This window comes from Sander vitreus, chromosome 5 (assembly GCF_031162955.1).
Source record: "Sander vitreus isolate 19-12246 chromosome 5, sanVit1, whole genome shotgun sequence".
In the NCBI taxonomy this organism is placed as follows: Eukaryota; Metazoa; Chordata; class Actinopteri; order Perciformes; family Percidae; genus Sander; species Sander vitreus.
In genome coordinates this window covers 22,133,461-22,152,826 of record NC_135859.1, presented here as the reverse complement: position 1 = coordinate 22,152,826, position 19,366 = coordinate 22,133,461, and the positions used below count along the sequence as shown (strand labels likewise).

At 39.5% G+C, this 19,366-nt stretch overlaps 1 protein-coding gene across 1 annotated transcript in view; it reads left to right on the top strand.

Moving 5' to 3' along the window:
* fbxl17 (F-box and leucine-rich repeat protein 17) overlaps positions 1 to 19,366 on the top strand; it is a 228,269-nt gene that overhangs the window by 151,793 nt on the left and 57,110 nt on the right. The window contains exon 9 of the mRNA XM_078250988.1: positions 936 to 1,012. Within this exon, the coding sequence (XP_078107114.1) occupies positions 936 to 1,012 (77 nt within the window). The remainder of the gene's footprint in view (positions 1 to 935; positions 1,013 to 19,366) is intronic.

The following is a 19,366-nucleotide window of genomic DNA, read 5'->3' as shown; positions in this document are numbered from 1 at the left end:
ATCCCTCTTTGAAGTGAGCAAGCTCACTATATATGTGGGTGCACAAAAACACACACGCATTCTTGCGCTGTGTTAGTGCATGCTTCTTTAATCAGGTGTTTAATTATTGATATGTGTTAAAAATAAGTAGAATATGTTAGCAGTTGTGACCCTGCAGCTGTACTGTTGAACCTTTACTGTGGAGTAATAATGTGTGTGTGTGTGTGTGTGTGTGTGTGTGTGTGTGTGAGAGAGAGAGAGAGAGAGAAAGACAGATGGAGTTTAAGAGAAATAAAGGCCGCTTTATGCTTCTGCGTCGAATCGACGGCGTACCCCCACAGACCCTTCTGCATCTATGCCGGACCCTACGCCGTAGCCTGACGTGCACCTCTCGAAAAACGTAACTACACGTCGCCGCGACGCACGTCGCTCGGCCGTGGCTTGGTAGCGTTGCATTTCCCCCAACTCATTTCCTGGTTCTCCTTCTCCATAAACGACATGAAATCAAGGAGAGGGTTAACTTTTCCTGCTATAGATTTCCCACCGTGGTCAGACAACACAGGGGAGACACTTTGTTTCTCTCACTATGACTCTAGAGTCGCTACTCGCTCCGAAGCTAATCGCCGTCACTCTCTCACTTCTCCCTCGCTCTAACACACTCCCCACACACACACACACACACACACACACGCACACACACACACACGCCGGCTCGACGCACACACCAGCGCACAAGTATAAATATCAGGCGACTTACGTAGACTACGGCGAAAGCTCTGCGTGGAGCCTCCGCAGAACCATAAAACGGCCTTAAGCTGTTGTATGTGTGCATGCATTTCAGTGTTTTGGGGCACGTTTAAAATTGTCTTCAAGCTAGAGTGAAACGCAATATACCGGAGTAAATTTGCGTCAGGTGACACTTTAAACTTTTGTTCTTTCTCTGTGTATCTCTATAGGTGTGTGGAAATCATCGCCAAGGAGGGGAGAAGTCTGAAGGAGCTCTATCTTGTGTCTTGTAAAATCACAGACCACGGTAGGATACTTTCAATCACTGTCATTGTTGCAGTCAACCTCCAACATTATTGTCATAACCATTACTACCCCTTATGAGACCTGCAAACAGTAAAAATATGATTGAAAAGTTTCATACAGAAAAAAATAATGTTCGCTGGATCTCTTTAGTGCAGTTCATAGATGTTCATATTGTTGTCTTTACTTTAAGAAGAAATTTTAAGTCTTTAAACAGACAAGTTGGTTGGTGACGGCTGCCTTTTTGTGAATTAATATGTTACATATTGTGACTTCAGTAGCAGCGTTGTCTCAGAGCACAGTATATGACGTATGCGATGAGGATTTCTATGCGTTGCTTGTGTTTGTGGATTAGATGTGTTTTTACTGTCTGACAGGAGACATACATGTTGTTTTCCTTCCCAGCATACAGACAGGCAGTGTTTTTATCCCTCAAGCATCGTCTCCCCTTTTTATTTTGTTTACACCACCTCTCTCCTCTGCTTGATTCCATTCTGCCATATGTTTTGCAGAATGTTTAACTCTTTTATCAGCTACACTACCATGCATGGTTGGAGTACTGCAGTACTGAAGCATCAGGCGTTGCAATGCTGACTAACCCTGCTTGCATGAATTATTTGATTCCTTGTGTGTGTGTGTGTGTGTGTGTGTGTGTGTGTTCAGTTGTTGCAAAGCCGTTTTGTGTGTTTTTGAATGTGTGTACACTGGGAATTCCACAAATGAAAGCTACCAGCTGTGTAGCCAACTACTGCTTCATGGTGTCTACTATTTTCAAGAAGTACTTAATATAATACAATCAGTATGTTTGGTAAGTGATTTTTGTCACATACTTTCTGATTATATGTAAATCAGAATACCCGTTGTGCTCAAAAGGACAATGAAACCTGTTTGCTTGAGTTTGATTGTTAAGGTAAGTTACCACGCAGTTGGTAGTAGCCAAGGAGGACACACAGGATTAAAAAAACATGATGGACTCTTCAGAAGAGGTAATAATCTTCAGTCGAGTTTCTGTGCGCGAAAGTCGCCGGACAACACAATCTTCTGAACATAGCCTATACTAGCCAGTACTACCATACTGAGAAATACAGAGAGAGTTGTGTGGCGCTGATAGTCTTAATTAGCTTTGTAGCAACTCATTTGGCAATGGCTTGAATGTAACAGACGTTCATTAATATCAAAAAGTTAAGCGCTTAAGCTTTAAGTCAGCTACTTAAAGTAAGTTTATCTTTCTTTTGAAATGAAGAAAGTAAGTAGCCTGCTTTTGATTGTTAGGCTTTATACCTGCATTTTGTGTCGGATAATATTGCTTTAGTTGCTTGTTTTTTAACCTGCTGTTGTCTGAATGATAAGCCTATTGAACATTGCACAAAGTGACTAGTGAGATAAGAGACAAACAAGCCTTTTACCCGTTAGTCCCTGGATGTTTTCTTGAGAGCTTACAGAGCTTAGGCTGGGTCGGGAGCTGTTTTTCTGTTGCCCTGTAAAGCCCATTGAGATATTGCATGTGATGTTGGGATGTACAGATGAACTTGACTTGTGTGATGCTGTATTATACCTTTTTCCATACTGGAGGCCGATGTATGATGTGGGCTTGAACATGTGTATTTCATAATCATAATATGGAGATTTGTTTCAGTTTCAGTTGTTTTGCTTGTCCAATTGATACATACTCTGTTTCTCTCTTGCTGTCCATTTTACTTGTTTCAGTTGGGTAATTGTTTAAATGTCTGCAAACTAGGAGCCAACAATAAGTCAGCTGGCTTGGCCAGAAGAAGTCTCTAATGTGCAAGCTCTCAACTAGCTCGCCCAGTGAAGAACCTGAAATTTGGTCTTGGCATATGCAGGCGGTGAGCAACTGTCAAAGAAGTGGAATGTGGTATCTGTTTTTTCTAATGGTGACCATTCAGATTAATCTGCAAGCCACATCCTTATTTTTGTCTAAATGGAGTATTGGGCAGCTAGCAATTTACAGCTTTAGCTATTGGCTGCTTTTCTGATGGAGCTTGATTACTCCTCATCTTTTTTTCCCTCTGTATGCTGCCTGCCCTGAAGTGGTTTTACTAAGTAGTGACAACAGATATGGAAAAAAAGGTTTAATGTGAGGCACTAATTGTGATTATGTCACGTGGTTGCCACATAGTGTAGACTTAAATGATTATTCTCCAACACAAGCTGCAGTTTGATGCAGCTTGTGTGAGTTACAGTGACAATAATCACCTCAACATTTTGAACCTGAACTTCAACCTCAACTGCGTGTGAGTGTGTGTGAAATGTTATGTGGGCGTATGTCTGCTGGTGTTTGATTAATGATTCCAAGATCACAATACTACATTTAACCAGGAATGCACACAACCACCCCCCTATATATCCTTCTCTCTCTGTGTGTCTCTCTAATCATTTTGACCAAGATGAATTGGTGATATCTGATCTTCTTCATTTACTAATGACCCCTCAGGCCCCCTTTGGCTGATGATAGGATCTTTGTGTGTGTGTGTGTGTGTGTGTGTGTGTGTGTACGTGTGTGTGTGTGTACGTGTACGTGCATGTCCTTCCAGAATAGACAGCCTGTTGTAGGAGCTCTGTGTTCTAACAAAATGATTGGTGGATTTCCTGCTTCATTCTCTGCTAAATTAAATAACAGCAATGAGATTTTACATCAGCCAAGCTGGCCCCTGTTTTTTCCACCCATCTCCTGTGCTAATTATTTTTATTAATGGCCTCTCTGAGTGCATTTGAGATGTCCACAAGCCTCTTACGTTTGAGTGTTCTGTTTTTTCCTCCCAGCTTCCTGTGTGATTTTTTTCTTTTTTGGAGCTTTGAGGATTTGAAGACAGAGAGACATAAAGACAGGTTTAGATGACAGAATGAGAGAGCTGGGTAACATGTAATTTTACTCGCAGCGCAGATGGTTTTAGAGATTATTTTGTGAGGAGGAGGAAACAAATGGAAAAAGCGAGGATGGAGCTTTTTTGGCGTAATGATCTTACTGAAAGCCCTGTTAGTGCTGTGATAAAAACAACTTCCTAGACCTCTCTCTCATTTATTAAAGAACACGAAAACTAATTAGCTTAAATACATTTTTGGTTGTATTCAAGGCAGCATTGAGACTTGTTAAACACCTGGATTCTTTGATTTACATATTTCATGAGATTTATGCATTTCAGTTTTTCACACCTGGAACAAATGATTGACGATGAATAACACACTACTGAAAGATTTTGTTAAACTTCCAAAAGCATTGCCTCCACATTTCCTCTGTCCCTCATTCTTTGTGCACACATTTCTAACTTTAAAGGTGTAATATATTTACTGTATTAAATCCAAAAATGACCACGATATGTCATCAGATATTAAGGAAAGATGCTAAGTTAGCCACATATAACCAAATATCCTACCACATCAGCTCCATGTTCAATTAAACAGCCTCTTTGCTGCTGTAATCTTAGAGACAGTAATTCAAACATAGGTCACATTACAGTCACTGTGAGCACTCCAGTAATAATTATACACAGTGTTACGTGATTGCACATATGAGCACAATAATACTGTTGCAAGCATTATCATGCGGCTAGCAGACTTTTAAGCTTCTTATGCACGATTTATTCCTCTCAGCCACTTTCACCGCTAACTCCAAAAACCTAGCAACGTACTTTTTTCTGCAGACCCAAACAAGGGCGCTGTTTGGCTGCTTCCTGCCCCCCGAACAAGAACATGAATGACCAAGTTCCACACATGACCACACGCTACCGTAGCAGCATCGTTTAATTGACAGCAAAATAGTCTCGCATTGCCAGACCTACTTTCGCAGCGCTGCAGAGGAACAGCAAAACTTCAGTTAACCGATTTGTAACGTTAGAATTGGGCCATCAGCTGATTCTTGGTCCATTTCGATCGATCCAGGGGTCCATGTATCAGTGTAGTCGTATCTGTGATAATACAACCGGATACAGATTTGTATCGGTGAATCTTTTCTTACACCCCTACTGTAATAATTATTGATATTTCTGTAGCTATTGTCTCTACAAAAGTGTGGTCAAGGGTAACAAGAAAAGGTGTAGGAAGTGTACTCTCCCTTTTCTCATCAGACACCAGGAATACTCTGTAATTGTTGGATTCCAAAAACAGGGAATCCATATGGAATACATTTAGCATTACGCTGGGACCCAAGGCTATTTAGATAATACAACTCATCTTTTCATATTGGGACCCTCCAGCTGCAGGCCTTTGAGCAATTTCAAGTGACCCTTTGTGTAAGAATCCCTAATTTACAGAGTGCCCACTTATCACTGCTGCTTCCAGAGCTGCAAAGACACTTTTCGACACATTTAGTGATTATATATTTGAATGTCCTGTTACAGCAGTTAGCGTAGTAGTTGTAGTAGACTGAGTTGGAGATGTTGGGTTCTAACATTATGTTGTTGATTTGTAAAACTCTCATGTGGCATGCTGCTAATATCTTTCTTTAAAATTCAAGATTAAAGAAAAAAAATGCCTCTCCGATTTTCATTAGATTTAAATAGTTTGAGATAATAACATTTAAAAACAATATATATTTGCTTTCTTTTCCAGTATCAGGGAAGATACCATGCTGTAACTCACCTTAAAGTCACAGGAGAAAACACTTTTTATTTATTTTTTACTATTTACACATGGTATAACAAAATAAAAAGGAGGACCAACTAACATCCTTATTCCCATAGGCATACAGAATGGCATGGTCTCAGTTTGCTCATCTCCCCATCAGAGATAAAAGTACCACACTAACATTGGTTTGAAAGCTAATCCTGATGAGAAACCCTACTCAGCCTCACTCCCAGTGCTAATCAGATCTCTACACCACTACTGTCATCCTCATTGAGTGACCCATACACAGGCGGTGGTCCATACTGCATCTTCAACACACCTGGAAAGACAGTGCTACCTCCTTGTCTCCTCTCGTGCCTTTTGTTCTTACGTGTTTTGCATTCACATACTTGCATTTGTGTGTCTTTACTGTGAATGTGTACATCTACCTGCGCTTATCCTGTCCTGTTGTAGCCCACCTGCTTTATCCAGAGACAAAAAGAGAGACATGGGTACCTCCATTCTTTACATATGGTAATTTGCCTCTTTCACCCGCACGCCTCCCCACGATCCCTTGCCTTGTCAGTCATGGCCTCCTGTGTACATCTGTGCGAATACAAGATCGAGTGAGACACCTGTGGGAGTCTGTGTATGAGTGAGAGTGAGAACAAGAAGCCGTTTTGGTCTGCTTTTAGAGGACTTCAAGCAGAGCTGCTATAGAGTTGCAAAGTGTGAGGAATTATTTCAGGCTTCCAGACTGATAGAAGTCAAAGTCCTATTCATTTATTGCATAGACAGTGTTAGGTGACTGGCATTTTAAGCACTGTCAAGTTTTAGATGGGCATTCAATTCTCTTTATTGAATCATCAATAAACAATATGAGCACTTTTAAAAAAGAAATTCTGTTGTGTGCACTGCTAACAGCAAGTGGACGCCAAGCTAAATTATGCTTTTTAAAAACCTGTTACTATATTCAGCAGTTTAAATAAGTTTACTTTCAGGTTTCTTGTAAATTTTGTCCTGCCTATATGGTGTTTAGTTCCCAATGTACAGCTAAGAAGTATTTTGAATTTGCTACAGCTAATATTTATAGTTATCGGCTTTACCAAACAAACTGAAAAAGCAGACACAAAATTGAAATCATTAAAACTAATAGCTATAATGTAATCATATAGTATAAGTAGGGCTGTCAGCGTTAACGCGTTAATTGCGATGCGATTAAGGGCCGACGCATTGCGATTAATTGCATTAATCGCATGTCGGCATGCGATTAATTTATTTTACACTTCCCTCAGCTTTGCGTCATGCCTAACGGCTACTATTTTGACCCTTTGGCGCTGCCGTACTTCTTCATAACACATCTTCTGCTGCAGAATGCAGGCAGGCTGCCGGCATGGAGAAAGACAGCAGCAACACGCTTCTGAATGGCGCTTTTCTTTTAAAAAAACTCCCGGACGGCTCAGTAGACAAGTCGAAAGCCATATGCACATTGTGTAAAGCCGAATTAAAATATCACCGAAGCACGTCAAGCTTGAGCTACCACCTACGAGCTAAGCATATTAACGTGACACAGTTTGATGCTAGCGGGCTCAGGCAAAGCAGTATTTTGGAGAGTGCTACTTGCTGACCTGTGGATGAAACCAAATCCAAAAAAATTACTACAGCTCTTGCAAAATGGGTGGCAACTAACTGCAGACCTGTCAGCATCGTAGAGGACTCGGGTCTTAAAGAAGTGCTACGGTTGACCCGTCTTATACACTGCCATCGAGGGGGACAGTAGTTTCACCATACACAGCCTGTATGACACGGAGAAGCAGCTAAACTGGAACTGCTGCCAAGTGCAAACGCTGTCTCATTAACCGGTGATCACTGGACGTCAGTGAGTAATCAAAATTATTTAGGAGTTACTAAACACTATATTGACTCTGGCTGGACTTTGCACTCGTTTGCCTTAACGGTGGTTGTTAGTGTTACATCTCAGTCAATTGTTCTCAATCCTTGTTAAAAATGTAAAGGTTAAATGTCCTGCTGTGGCATCTGGTTTTTGGACCATTTTGTTTGTACTGTATAAGCAAAGTGTTAGTGTTACATCTCAGTTAGGTTAGGTACTTGTAGGAATTGTGCAATAATGACAGATTCACACATTTGTTTACAGTAAATAAATAATAGTCAAGTTCATAAAGTCACTTTCGTTGCATTCATTTGATTCCCAATCAAGATACACTGGTAAGAATTGCTTTCCATTGTTATTATGTACTTAAAACCAGTTCTGAAATGCAAAATAATAGAATTTTAGTTGTGATAAAACATGCGATTAATCGCGATTAACTATAGAACTTCAGCGATTAATCGCGATTAAAAAATTGTAATCGTTTGACAGCCCTAAGTATAAGTTAAATCACCCACTTCCTATTGTGGTTCCATGTTGCAGAACATTAAGGACATAATTCATGGGAATTAAAAGTGGGAAAAATACTTCCTGAACATACGTCATCCTACTTTGCATCTACGTATATTGCACCTAATAAGAAATCTTGACAATGACAGCCCATCTTCCAGACTGTTGTGATTGTGTTGTGTTGTTGTATAAGGACTGAGCTACTCAGATTGTGCATTTCATTATGTCCATCTGTATTTACCGATGTGTCAGCTTGTGAGATTATTGTTGTCATTCAACTTTTAGCATCTTATTCTCTTTTTTGATCACCCCTCCATAGCTGCCACATAATTAACATGCACATTTTTCACCTCAATTTTTCCTGCTATGAACCCTGTTCCAACACCAAACCCCTTCGTCCTCTCTTTTCTCCTCTCATCCCTCTTTCCATTCATCTTTCAGCTCTTGCTTTCATCTGAGGCACTTTACTCTAAATGTACTGAACGTTGATAGATGGGGCTTCCCTGCCGCCTTGAGCGGAACCTCAAGAATGAAGTATGGCTGTATGTGTGCGTCTTTACTGAAGTGTGCTTATTTGTGTGACTCTGTGCTTGTTTACATGCCTTTGTCTGAGCGTTTGTGTACTTTAACAGCTTTTCCTTGCCGCTGGGGAAATTTTGATACACCCTCACTCCCCAGAGTATCATAGTGTTTTTTTACTTTGCATAAAAGCATCTGCAACAGCACAGTAACTATCTTACCGACTATGAAAATGACATGTGATTCTTATGCTCCCATATACAGTATGATGAGTCCATTAGGGTATGTTGAAGGCTCAAGAGTTACTGTGCTAGCTTTTAACCTTAAGCCAGTATTCACTTTTTATTATTCTGCACTATTTGTAAGATTGATGTACATGTCAAACCATTCAGCATGGTATCCGTTTCTGGTTGCATCACATGGTGCCATTTTTAAAATGTCACATAGTATTGGAATCACTGCAATAAAGAATGAGAGGATCAGTTATCGTTTACATGCGGCATGATCAAACCTCATGGTGTTATGGTAACAATGTAAAAGACTGCAGCTTTGATGCGCCGGCTGTTCTCATACATTAACTTCTATCTCTTTCTGTCTTCTTTCTTTGTCACATCTCTATTTCGCTTTAAAACATCTGTGTGTTTTCCCTCCATCTTGTTTGTTTACTAAGCAGTTATTCACCGCCTACAGTCTAAGTGCTGTAAAACATAATGTGATGTAAACATAGATAGTGTAATAGCTTGTTTGCTCCTCTCTGTCTGGCATTCAGTAGGTAAATAATGTAACTCTTAAAGCAGTCGATTAAAATGCGCAGAGCAGTACAGCAGATTTATGTGGGCTGCAAAAGGGGAGCAAGTCAATAGACAATCTTTGTCTGTCTGTATTACCGCTGAGTGAGTGAGGTTGTTTGTGTTGAGTAAGGACAAGGTTATGGTTGTCTTGGTTTGCAGTTTAGTATCGGTGGGTATGCTAATGTTCATGGATGCTAGTATACAATAGTGTTTTTAAACCTGAGTAATTTTTTTTCATACCTTGGTGTTAGTAAATGGCAGAGATGGTGTTTTACTCAAACCTATTATGTTTGTTTGAATCCAGCTTAGGGACCACCAAAAATCATGCTACTGCACTTTTCATGTGGCCACTAATATTTAGGAACTAAAATATACATCTATAATTATGTTGAAATGAAATTCATAGAACAGTACAACTATTTCTAATACATGTATTTATAAATTGGGAAAATATAATATACATGTACTCTGGAGAAGTATGCTTGTGTGTGTATAAAGTTCAACATATTGTTGAGTTAAATCTTTGACGTCTTTGGTCCTGGAGAGGTAAAACATTTGTATTCACCTGGCACTTTAAATGTGTATGTGTAAATGTGAGTGTAACCATAAGAACACAACTTGACAGGAGAACTGCCCAAGCGCACTCTACCTGACATCGATTCCATTAAGCGTAAAACAATGAAACCGGAGGAAACCAAGCCCATAGGCCAACTCCCATGACCCTTTCTCATATCACGCCAAGACCCTAAAAAACAATGGCGCAGTAGTACACAGAAATGGCACCTACTAGGAAAATGCATAAGCTGTGTGTTTTCTCCTTGAGGGGTAGGAGAGACGGTGGGACGGAGAGAGTAACAAACTGTATGTCGCAGAGTGCTACTGGACATGGTGAGGGCAAAGGCTCGTAAAGTGGGTTATTATCTCTGTGAATCAATGAGAGTACCTGAGCCACGGGAAAAACAACCAGCATTACATCAAGCTCAGAGCTGGACTTCAGTACTCCTGCAAGACCACCTGGATGCTGAAGCATTAGGGGGCTAATATTTGCTCTGTGTTATTAAGGGCTGCAACTAACAGTTAATTTTATTATCAATTAATCTACCTTTTGTTTCTTGATTAATCAAATAATTATTTAGTCTGTGAATAATGTCTTTAGATGTCTTGTTTTATCCAACCCAGATTCCAAAAGCCAAAGATGTTCCATTTACAGTGATATGAAGCAGAGAAACAAACTATATACTGCAATTGTCAATCAGTTGACTAAGGGACTGTTCGTTATTTATTTAAGGGGCCACCGGAGGAGTTTTGGGACCTTCCCCTCGCCAGTAAAAAAATGTCTATGACCTTATCAATACGTTCTGTACTGGTTTGCGTTTGGCAAATATATACAGATTTCCATTGTTTTTTTGTTTTTTTTTACAGCTATGACATACGAGACTAAACCTCTGCATTCTGATCTGACGCATCCCACTCCTCTGTTATGGTGTGGTGGCCATTTCAGTAGATTTACTCACTAACGTTGTGGAAACAAAATAAGCATGGAAACTAAATGCACAATTCCGGCATTACTGCATTACTTCAAAATATTGAGACCATTCAGCAAGGCACTCTGGGTAATATTCAACACACAAACTGGTTGCTATGGACTCGTCACTAGGCTTTCTCCACTTCGCCGTTTTAACAAAGTGGAATAAACGTATAAAAGTCCAAATCTACACAAAACCCGCAATCAATTAGTAAGCTGACATCACATGTATATACATGGCATTTAAGAAACCTTTATTGCAACTTTGGCACGGTAAGATGTCCAGAAATAGTACAACAGTCATTTTTGTTTTTTGCGTCCTGCTGCTCCCATTGTCAGCCAGGTAATATTTTTTTTTTTACTAAACCAGTATATGAAATCTGATGTATTACCTACCACCATTTAGTTGTTTTGTGTTATTTAAGATATTTATAAAATATCTGATCATGCCAGAATTATTCCACTCATTTTTTAAACAATGCAATTATCCGTTTCAGCCACCAGGGGGGCAGCTCCCCCTGCCCCATATGTCTATGCCCTGCCCCACAGCAAACTCATGGGTCAGACCCATCTGGTAGCGAAGGATGGCAGAGACTGAGAGAGCTACATGGAGCTACATGGAAAAATATGCACCAAACAATTTTGCTGTTTCATGAATACAAAAGTTGGGTGACCCCGAATGTTAGAATTAATCTTTTCTTTAAACTACTATGTTTAAAAATGCAACAAGTGAAACCGAAAAACAAAAGTAAAGAGTGTTTGTCTCAGAAGCAAAAGTTTGCCTTTGGCTTTAGCCATGGAAACTGTAAAGCAGCCAAGAGGGATGACCATTTTCCCACCATTTGCAAGTTTGGAAAGTTCATTAGATAATATACAGGAAAATTGAGAGGGTGACAGGTAAGGAGGGAGCGGAAACAGCTTGAGAGGCTGGATTGAACCTCCACAGAGGGAAGGCATTTAACTGGATGACAGCTGTTCAAGTGTATAAGCACTCTTCCATAGGGTTCCAATCTACGGATTCTTCATAGTGTGTCGTTGAGTATATAAGACGAGATTTCCATTTCCTTACATCAGCCTGTGGTGGTATTTGCAGATTGGGTAGCAGCGCAAAAGAGGCTGAAATTGAATTAGTTTCCATATATTGTCCTCTCCTCCTCTTTCTCCAGCTAAGCCCTGTGGTCTATCCACTGTTTGCCTTATGGGGGAGAAAAGTGAGGGGGGCTTAAGCTGTGAAGGCTGGGGCTTATGCTGTCTACCATCTTACTGGTCACACACAAACACACTCATACACTAATTCTCTCTCTCTTTAATTCACAAAAACACACACACACACACACACACACACACACACACACACACACACACACCCACCCTTGCTTCAGGAATTACAACCAGGCAAGCCCCGTTTGCATTTACACACACAGACGCAAACTCAATCACACAGTCAGTACACACATATTATAGATGCACTTTTGAGCTCATGGTAATATCTTCCTTCACTCACACTATCAAATTTCAGCATGCATACTTTGCCGTAACTTAAAAAAAATAAAAATAAATGCTTAAGCCACTGCTATTTTAGGCTTAAGTCCATGGAGAAGAAGGATTGAGATGACTTGGGTTTGTGTGTTTATATACAGATTTATATGTAAATGTGTGTCTCTGTATACACAGATGTATGTGTGTCTATGTACAAAGGTGTGTGTGTGTCTGTACAAAGGATCTAATCATGTATCTATAAGCTGCTGGATGACAATAATGTTTCAGTTCTAGATAGAGGTAGCAACAATAGGCACAATGTGTGTTTATGAAGCTTTGATGTAAATGGTCCATTTGTTCTATCTATTTTCGCTTTATTTTCTCCTTTCTGTCTCTCTTTCGCTCTCTTTTTCTCTCTCTCTCTCTCTCTCTCTCTCTCTCTCTCGCTCAACGTCTATTTCATGTTTCTAATAACAGCGTGCTTTAAGTGTGCCTGTGGGACTCAATAACACAAAGCTGTGTAAGTTGTAGAATAATTCCCTGTTATTGCTAGCTATATGTTTTTTTTTATAGAAGTGAGACATTGCATTTTCTTATTTTTCTTATTAGTTCCATCATCGTGTGTGTGTGTGTGTGTGTGTATGCGTGCGTGTCTGTCTAGATATGACAAGTATTTCTCTAGAGGCAGCATCACATCCACTGTGCCATTGCCTCGGAATAGCACTGTAAAGGTGTAAAATGCTCAGTAGTGCTATAATGACTTAGAGGCTTCTCTTTATCTCATTTTATTTTCGTGTGCATTGCCGCCCTCCTTGCTCCCTTCTTCTCTGTTGCTCTCTTACTCTGTCCCTCTATCCTCATCTTCCTCCTCCTCGGCTCTCTCAGGTGTGAATGGAACTGTCCTGTAGGTGACGTGGGTGTTGATGTGTGTTGCTGACCAGATTTGGGAGCGTTTAATAGTTTAAGCACCCTGCTGTGGGTTCTATAGTTAGCTCACTCTGATAATGTTTAGCAGAGCCCTTTAGGGAGATGCCCACTTACTGTACATGAGAGGTCATTATTTCTTTTCCATCCTTTGGTCCTGCTGGTTTACCTTTATTAGTGTATTCCTATTTTGTCTTCTATAACATTGTTGTTTTGATTTAATATTTTTGTGACTTTTCAGCATTTTTGAAAGGTCTGGGGAATTTAATTCAAATAAAGATAATGTATAAATACCCCAGCTGAGGGCTTTCTGTAAGCTCTCAAGACAAATATCCTATTTGACATAAACATTGTTAAATGATTCACCATATGAGACAACTAAACATTATTATCTGGATGCCACAAACTAGAATTTATGTACAACTGAGCTCAACAACACTAATTTATCGTCACAATATACAAATAGATAATGAACCTTATCCATGCTTCCAACAGAGCTGGTTTACTACAGACCAACGGACAGAAAAACAGCTATGCACACTATTCTGCGACTGCCCAACTTGGCTGGAATACAGGTGATTAAGTATAGATGCAAATTAAATCAAAGTACTGCATTAAGCCATGAGCATGTCTCCTAGGCTAAGTGTCTCGATACAGTGAAGTTGGAAAGCCCACCTAAACGGTTCAGCTGTGAAAAAGAATGAGTATAACTTTCATGTCAATATCCAACTGGTAATCACAAAAGGTTGGTATTTTTTCTTTCTTTTGATATCTGATATTTTACTGGTTTATGTGACTTGGTGGTTAGTAATACAAAAGAGTCCGCAAAGCATAAAACCATAGTAGTCAAAGCCCACCAAGTGGATACATATTCAGTATAGCTGTTTTAATAAGATACTGTAGTTTTAGACACAATGCAGAAGCATCATGTAAAAGTACTAGACTGCCACGGGCATGCTCTTCAATTGAGATTTCTTCTTCACTGATGATGATTAAGGAATGCTTTATTTTTTAAAGCTTGGCTTGCAGTTGCCTTTTTCTTATAATCTCTGAAGAACTGTGCACGTGTAACTACTTGAGCTTTTTTTCTGCGCTATTTTTGTAATATCTTTGTACAAAGGTTGCAAGTATTTTAGCTTAAATTACTAAACTTATATTAACCACACATCCAAGGAACACACATCCACATCCAACAGTTGTTTTATATATACAGTATATAGTATATGTAATATATGTAGCTTAAAATATCAGTTTAGCCTTCATTTGCAAAAAATCTGGACTCTTGCAAAGTCTTTTTTCAGTTTGAACAATGACATTTAAAATAAATATAGCACTCTGCTAAGTTAATGGCAACATGCTATTTAGATTATCTGTCTAGTTTTAGTTAACAATAAAACTGGAAATTACAAACTTTCTTTTTGGAAGGTCACCCACTCACTCATTTTTATACATCTGTATATTTGGGAGATAATGCCAGTGCTAATCCCTTGCAAGGTCAGTGCTTGTATTGGATGATTGTACCCCACTGTTTATTCATATTTCCTGCTGATGTCATTTCCTCCTGCTGGCTCTGACCTTTGACCTGTCATTTACCTCCTATCGTTGCCATTGTTTAGTCCACCCTGGTGGCCGCTGTCCAAGAAAACATCCCCGTCTTTATCTCTGTAGGATTTTCCTGCTTACAGGAAGGTTACCGGAATATCTAAATGCAAAATCTATTTGTACTTAAAGGTCACTTTTCATTTGGATTCTTAATATCGTCTTTCATCTTCTTTTCTCAGTCCTCACTTTTCTTTGGATCCTGAAGTCAGTTTCTTTGACTTCTTCACTCTCATTGCCTTTTTTTCTCTCTCTGTCCGTATGATGTCTTTCCCTGCTGTTACACCATTGTTTGACAAAAATGCTGTACATCATCCAGTTGACAGGGAGTGGCTATAATACATAATACATAATGCACCGGCCATGTTTAAATGGCTTAGCTTATGACTCTTAAATGTGTTTCAACAGCAACTCTGGCAAATAGCCACAATGCCACAAGGGGTGCTGGCTATTCCCCCTCATCATTTGATCAATGGCACGGATAAAACGGAGCCGAAACCCTGCCATTATACTTTGTGTGTGTGTATGTATATAGTATAATCATATGATACAAGGTATATGTAAATCACTCTTTAAACATTAAAGGCAGTGGGGGGTTGCTGTCTTGGCACAGCTCTGATTTACTGCAACACAGCATATGTGCTTGATTCAGCATGAGTCTGTTTATTATAATGTGTAAGATCTGCATGGGATTGTTCAATTGGCAGTAATGTTGCTGCACCCATGTTGAAACTGTACTTTAGTGAAAGAAGTAAAAAAGAGTTATTTTGGATGGAAGCTCATTATAAACATACAATAAAATGATCAATAATTCTAAGAGGTTTGGCTCCAAAAAGCAGCGTCATAAGTTGAGTATGTTGTCTTCATGTAGTTTTTCATCAACAGACAAATGCTTTTCTGGAAACAAGACTGGGTTTTGTTGGAAAGCTATCTACCTGTATATCGCAAGTTCTTAAATCTTTTGCTTATTAACTTTGAGAACAACGACAATAACCGGAAAATATCCTACGGCACTTGCATTTGTATGAAATAAATTTATAATGCTTTCAATTACTTGCCCAAAACAAATCAAAGAGACCATTTAAAATGACTTAAGGCTACCATTTGAGTAGCCCTGGCTTATGAGTTCAGATTAATGAATTGAAAAAACAGGTGAAACGTGATTAATTAAACCCCTGGAGGTTGATATAGAATAGACGATGTGGATTCATACAAAGTTAATTGAAATCAGAATGAAATAATTGCTTCAAGATGTATGTAAGATAGGTCCCCTTTGATATGCTGACTGTACTTGACAATCTGTAATAAGGAGCTGTCCAGATATTGTTATATTGTTGATATTCTTAAAGTCAGTGATGCCAGTACAGTCAATCTTAAAAAAATGTCAAATGATCACATTTTCAGCAAATGGATACTTAATGGGCGTTAAAGGAGAAATGTCCCTTTCCTTATGTGATACTTCCAAGGCGGCATGTCATGACATAACTATCCTCTCTGCCTCATCCTTCCTCCCACTCTTGTCCCCGCCTCGGTGTTCTTGTTTGGTACTGGACTCAGCCCACACCTCGTCTTCTCTTTACATATTGTAATCTTTCTTTTCCCTCTTCTCCTCCTATCCTCTCTCATTCTGTTATCGGTACATCCTGTAAAGCTTCATTTACAGAGGAGCCGTAATCAGATATATACCAGTGGAGGACAGTGAGAGCAGTGTGTGGCCTGATAGATAGCAAGGCTTAGCAGAAGGGGAGCGCATTGTAAGCCCTCAATTATATGCCCAACACCCAGACGCTGGAAAGAGACACTTGAGAGGCCTGTTTGTGTTTTTGCTGATGTGTCTGAGTGTCATCCCTGAGTGTGTTTGGTTGCATGGCTTTATATGCTTATTGTTAATGTTGGCTGCACAGTGTGGAGTGAAAGAAAAGGTGATTGTAGACCACCAGGTCTAGCTGAATAAAGAGTGAGTGAATACATACTTTTAAAAGTACTATTTCTATCAACAGTTATCACGTTTTCAGGAATATTCAATAATAGAATAGGCTGGTTATAGGCATTCTTGAAATTGTGAGATATAACTAATTAAAGCACAAGTAGACTGTGGTTTAGTAGGTTTGAAGTAAGTATATCCTGCAATACACTGACATCAAAGATGATGTATAGCAAAATAATATGTTACCAGAATAAGTATGTGGAAGTGGAATTTTTGCAAAACCTTCATCAACAAGTGTTATTTCAACCAGGAATGCGATGTGGAGGCCACAAAGGGGATATGTAGATCCAACCCCTTTTCTATTCTACTTTCAAGGCCGTTCAAAGCTTATGGTTAGGCTCTGTGGCGTTGGGCCCACAGAGACACCAGGGTGGAATCAGATAAAGCATGAAAAGGTGAGCATGGGAGAGCAAACAATAAATAGTGTTTGAACATCTCTGCTGCTGGAGTTCACTGCTTCAAGGCTGCCTCCCTCTGCAGATAGAATATTCATCTGCTGTATTGTCCCGTAGAGGCGTGTAACCTTAGCAAAAAAATCACAGCACAACACAACCTTGCTTTTCTGCTTCATTATCATGCAGCCTCCAGTACAAACAGAAAAGCTTTATTGGATGCTAATCATTTATAGTTTCTTTGTCTATCGTCTGCCTATTCCTCGAATTCCTTTACTGCCAGTAATTACTGGTATTTAACATCAAGCGAATTACTGTGAATGGTCTCAATGTTTTATTGTTTGTTGTTTTCATGTGAATACTAGTATACTAGAGGAGTACCTTAGTATTTGAAGTAATGCAGGAAGTGTGCATTTAGTTTCCATGCTTATTGTGTTTCCACAACAATGTTAGTGAGTAAATCTACTGAAATGGCCACCACACCATAACAGAGGAGTGGGATGTGTAAGATGAGAATGCAGAGGTTTAGTCTCGTATGTCATGGCTGTAAAAAATCAAATGGCATCTGTATATCTTTGCTAAGTACAAGCTAGCACATAAGGGGAGGGTCATGCTTCTTTTTCCAATCATAGAAAAATGATTACTGGCGAGGGGAGGGTCAAGTCTTTTCAGCCTAAAGGTCCCAAAACTCCTCCGGTGGGCCCTGAAATAAATAACGAACAGTCCCTTAACCATTAGTGGCTGAATAAAGTTTGTAGGTATGGTCAAAGCCAATCCTACAAGTGTCTTTAATATGTGAGCAGACATTTGTGTTAAATTAGCGGTAAATTACAAAACACCATTCATTAGCAAAAATAGTGTATTGCAGTACGAATTTGCTAATCAACTTAAGTCAACATAAGTAATGCAGTATTAATACACCTGATGCATTGTCCAGTGACACCAGAAGATGTTTTTGCCGCTCTGCTCTTAACCAGAGTAGCCTTGCAAGTGAGAGGCCACGAGTGATTAGTGACAGGGCATATTTTCACCAGTACATAGATCAATAATATTCACAACTCTCAAAGTTTTTTATGCATGACACTCAAACAACATAAGAGCAAGTTTGAAAAAAATATATAAACGTTCACACACAAAGTCAAAATCAAAAATCTAGTCAGTGCTTTGATACAGAAAGGTCTTCTTTGCTCTTGGTTTAGTTAACCCTTCAAGTGATCTGCCTAAACAGCACCCTGTATCACACAAAGGCAGCCTTTCAGACCCACGGGTTGGCAGGAAGACAGCTATTACAAGGTCAACATTACCTTTATTACTTCCTATTAGTCTACATTATGCCTCATGGGAGATTTTAAATAAACACACACCTACACAGAAACACAGGCTTACAGAGCTATAAGTTGGGATTCTGCCTCACGCCAATACACATTACCTGGGGAGCTCAGATAAACATTGGCTCTGTGTTTTTCTGTTTATTGTTTGGTTATAGGCTATGACATATTGCTTTTTTTTTTTTTTTCCATCTACATTCTCAACTGGTTTGTGAGATGGAAATTGTAGCTGTTGTCTGAAAACACAGTCATATGTTTTCAACTGTACTTTAGCATTTAGGAGACATACATCACCATGCCTGCAAGTACAGTCACTCAACCAACACACACGAGGCAGACATTAACAGTGTATTTCTAGCACTAATGAGAATGAAACCTCAATTCTTAGCTGTAATTGTGGATGTGTATTTTCCTCCATTTTCTCTAAAGACTATGTTTGTGAGACCCAGGGGCCCGTCGATTGTTTTGAGTGCCTCTCCACTCTGTACGACTGGGCTGTGCCGCAGGTGCTCAACAAAGCAGCCCCATTGGAATGCAGCAAACACGCCTCCATTGTGGCATGAGACACGTTTTATCGACACCTATTTCTCCACTCCTCGGAGTACAATCATATGTATCTGAGTGGCCTTGGCTTCTGGCTAATACAGTACAATGAATTTATACATACATTTTCAAAAATATACAGATGCACACGACCTTTCTTTCCTCACACCCTTAAATGTATCCAGATAAAAGGCATTATGTTGTATTGAATGGGAGTGGAGCCAGCTGTATCGTTTATTGAGAGAATACATTGAAAGTGGGTTGTGTTTGTGTCTCTATTGTTAAGTCAAAAAGGTTGTAATGGACTTTT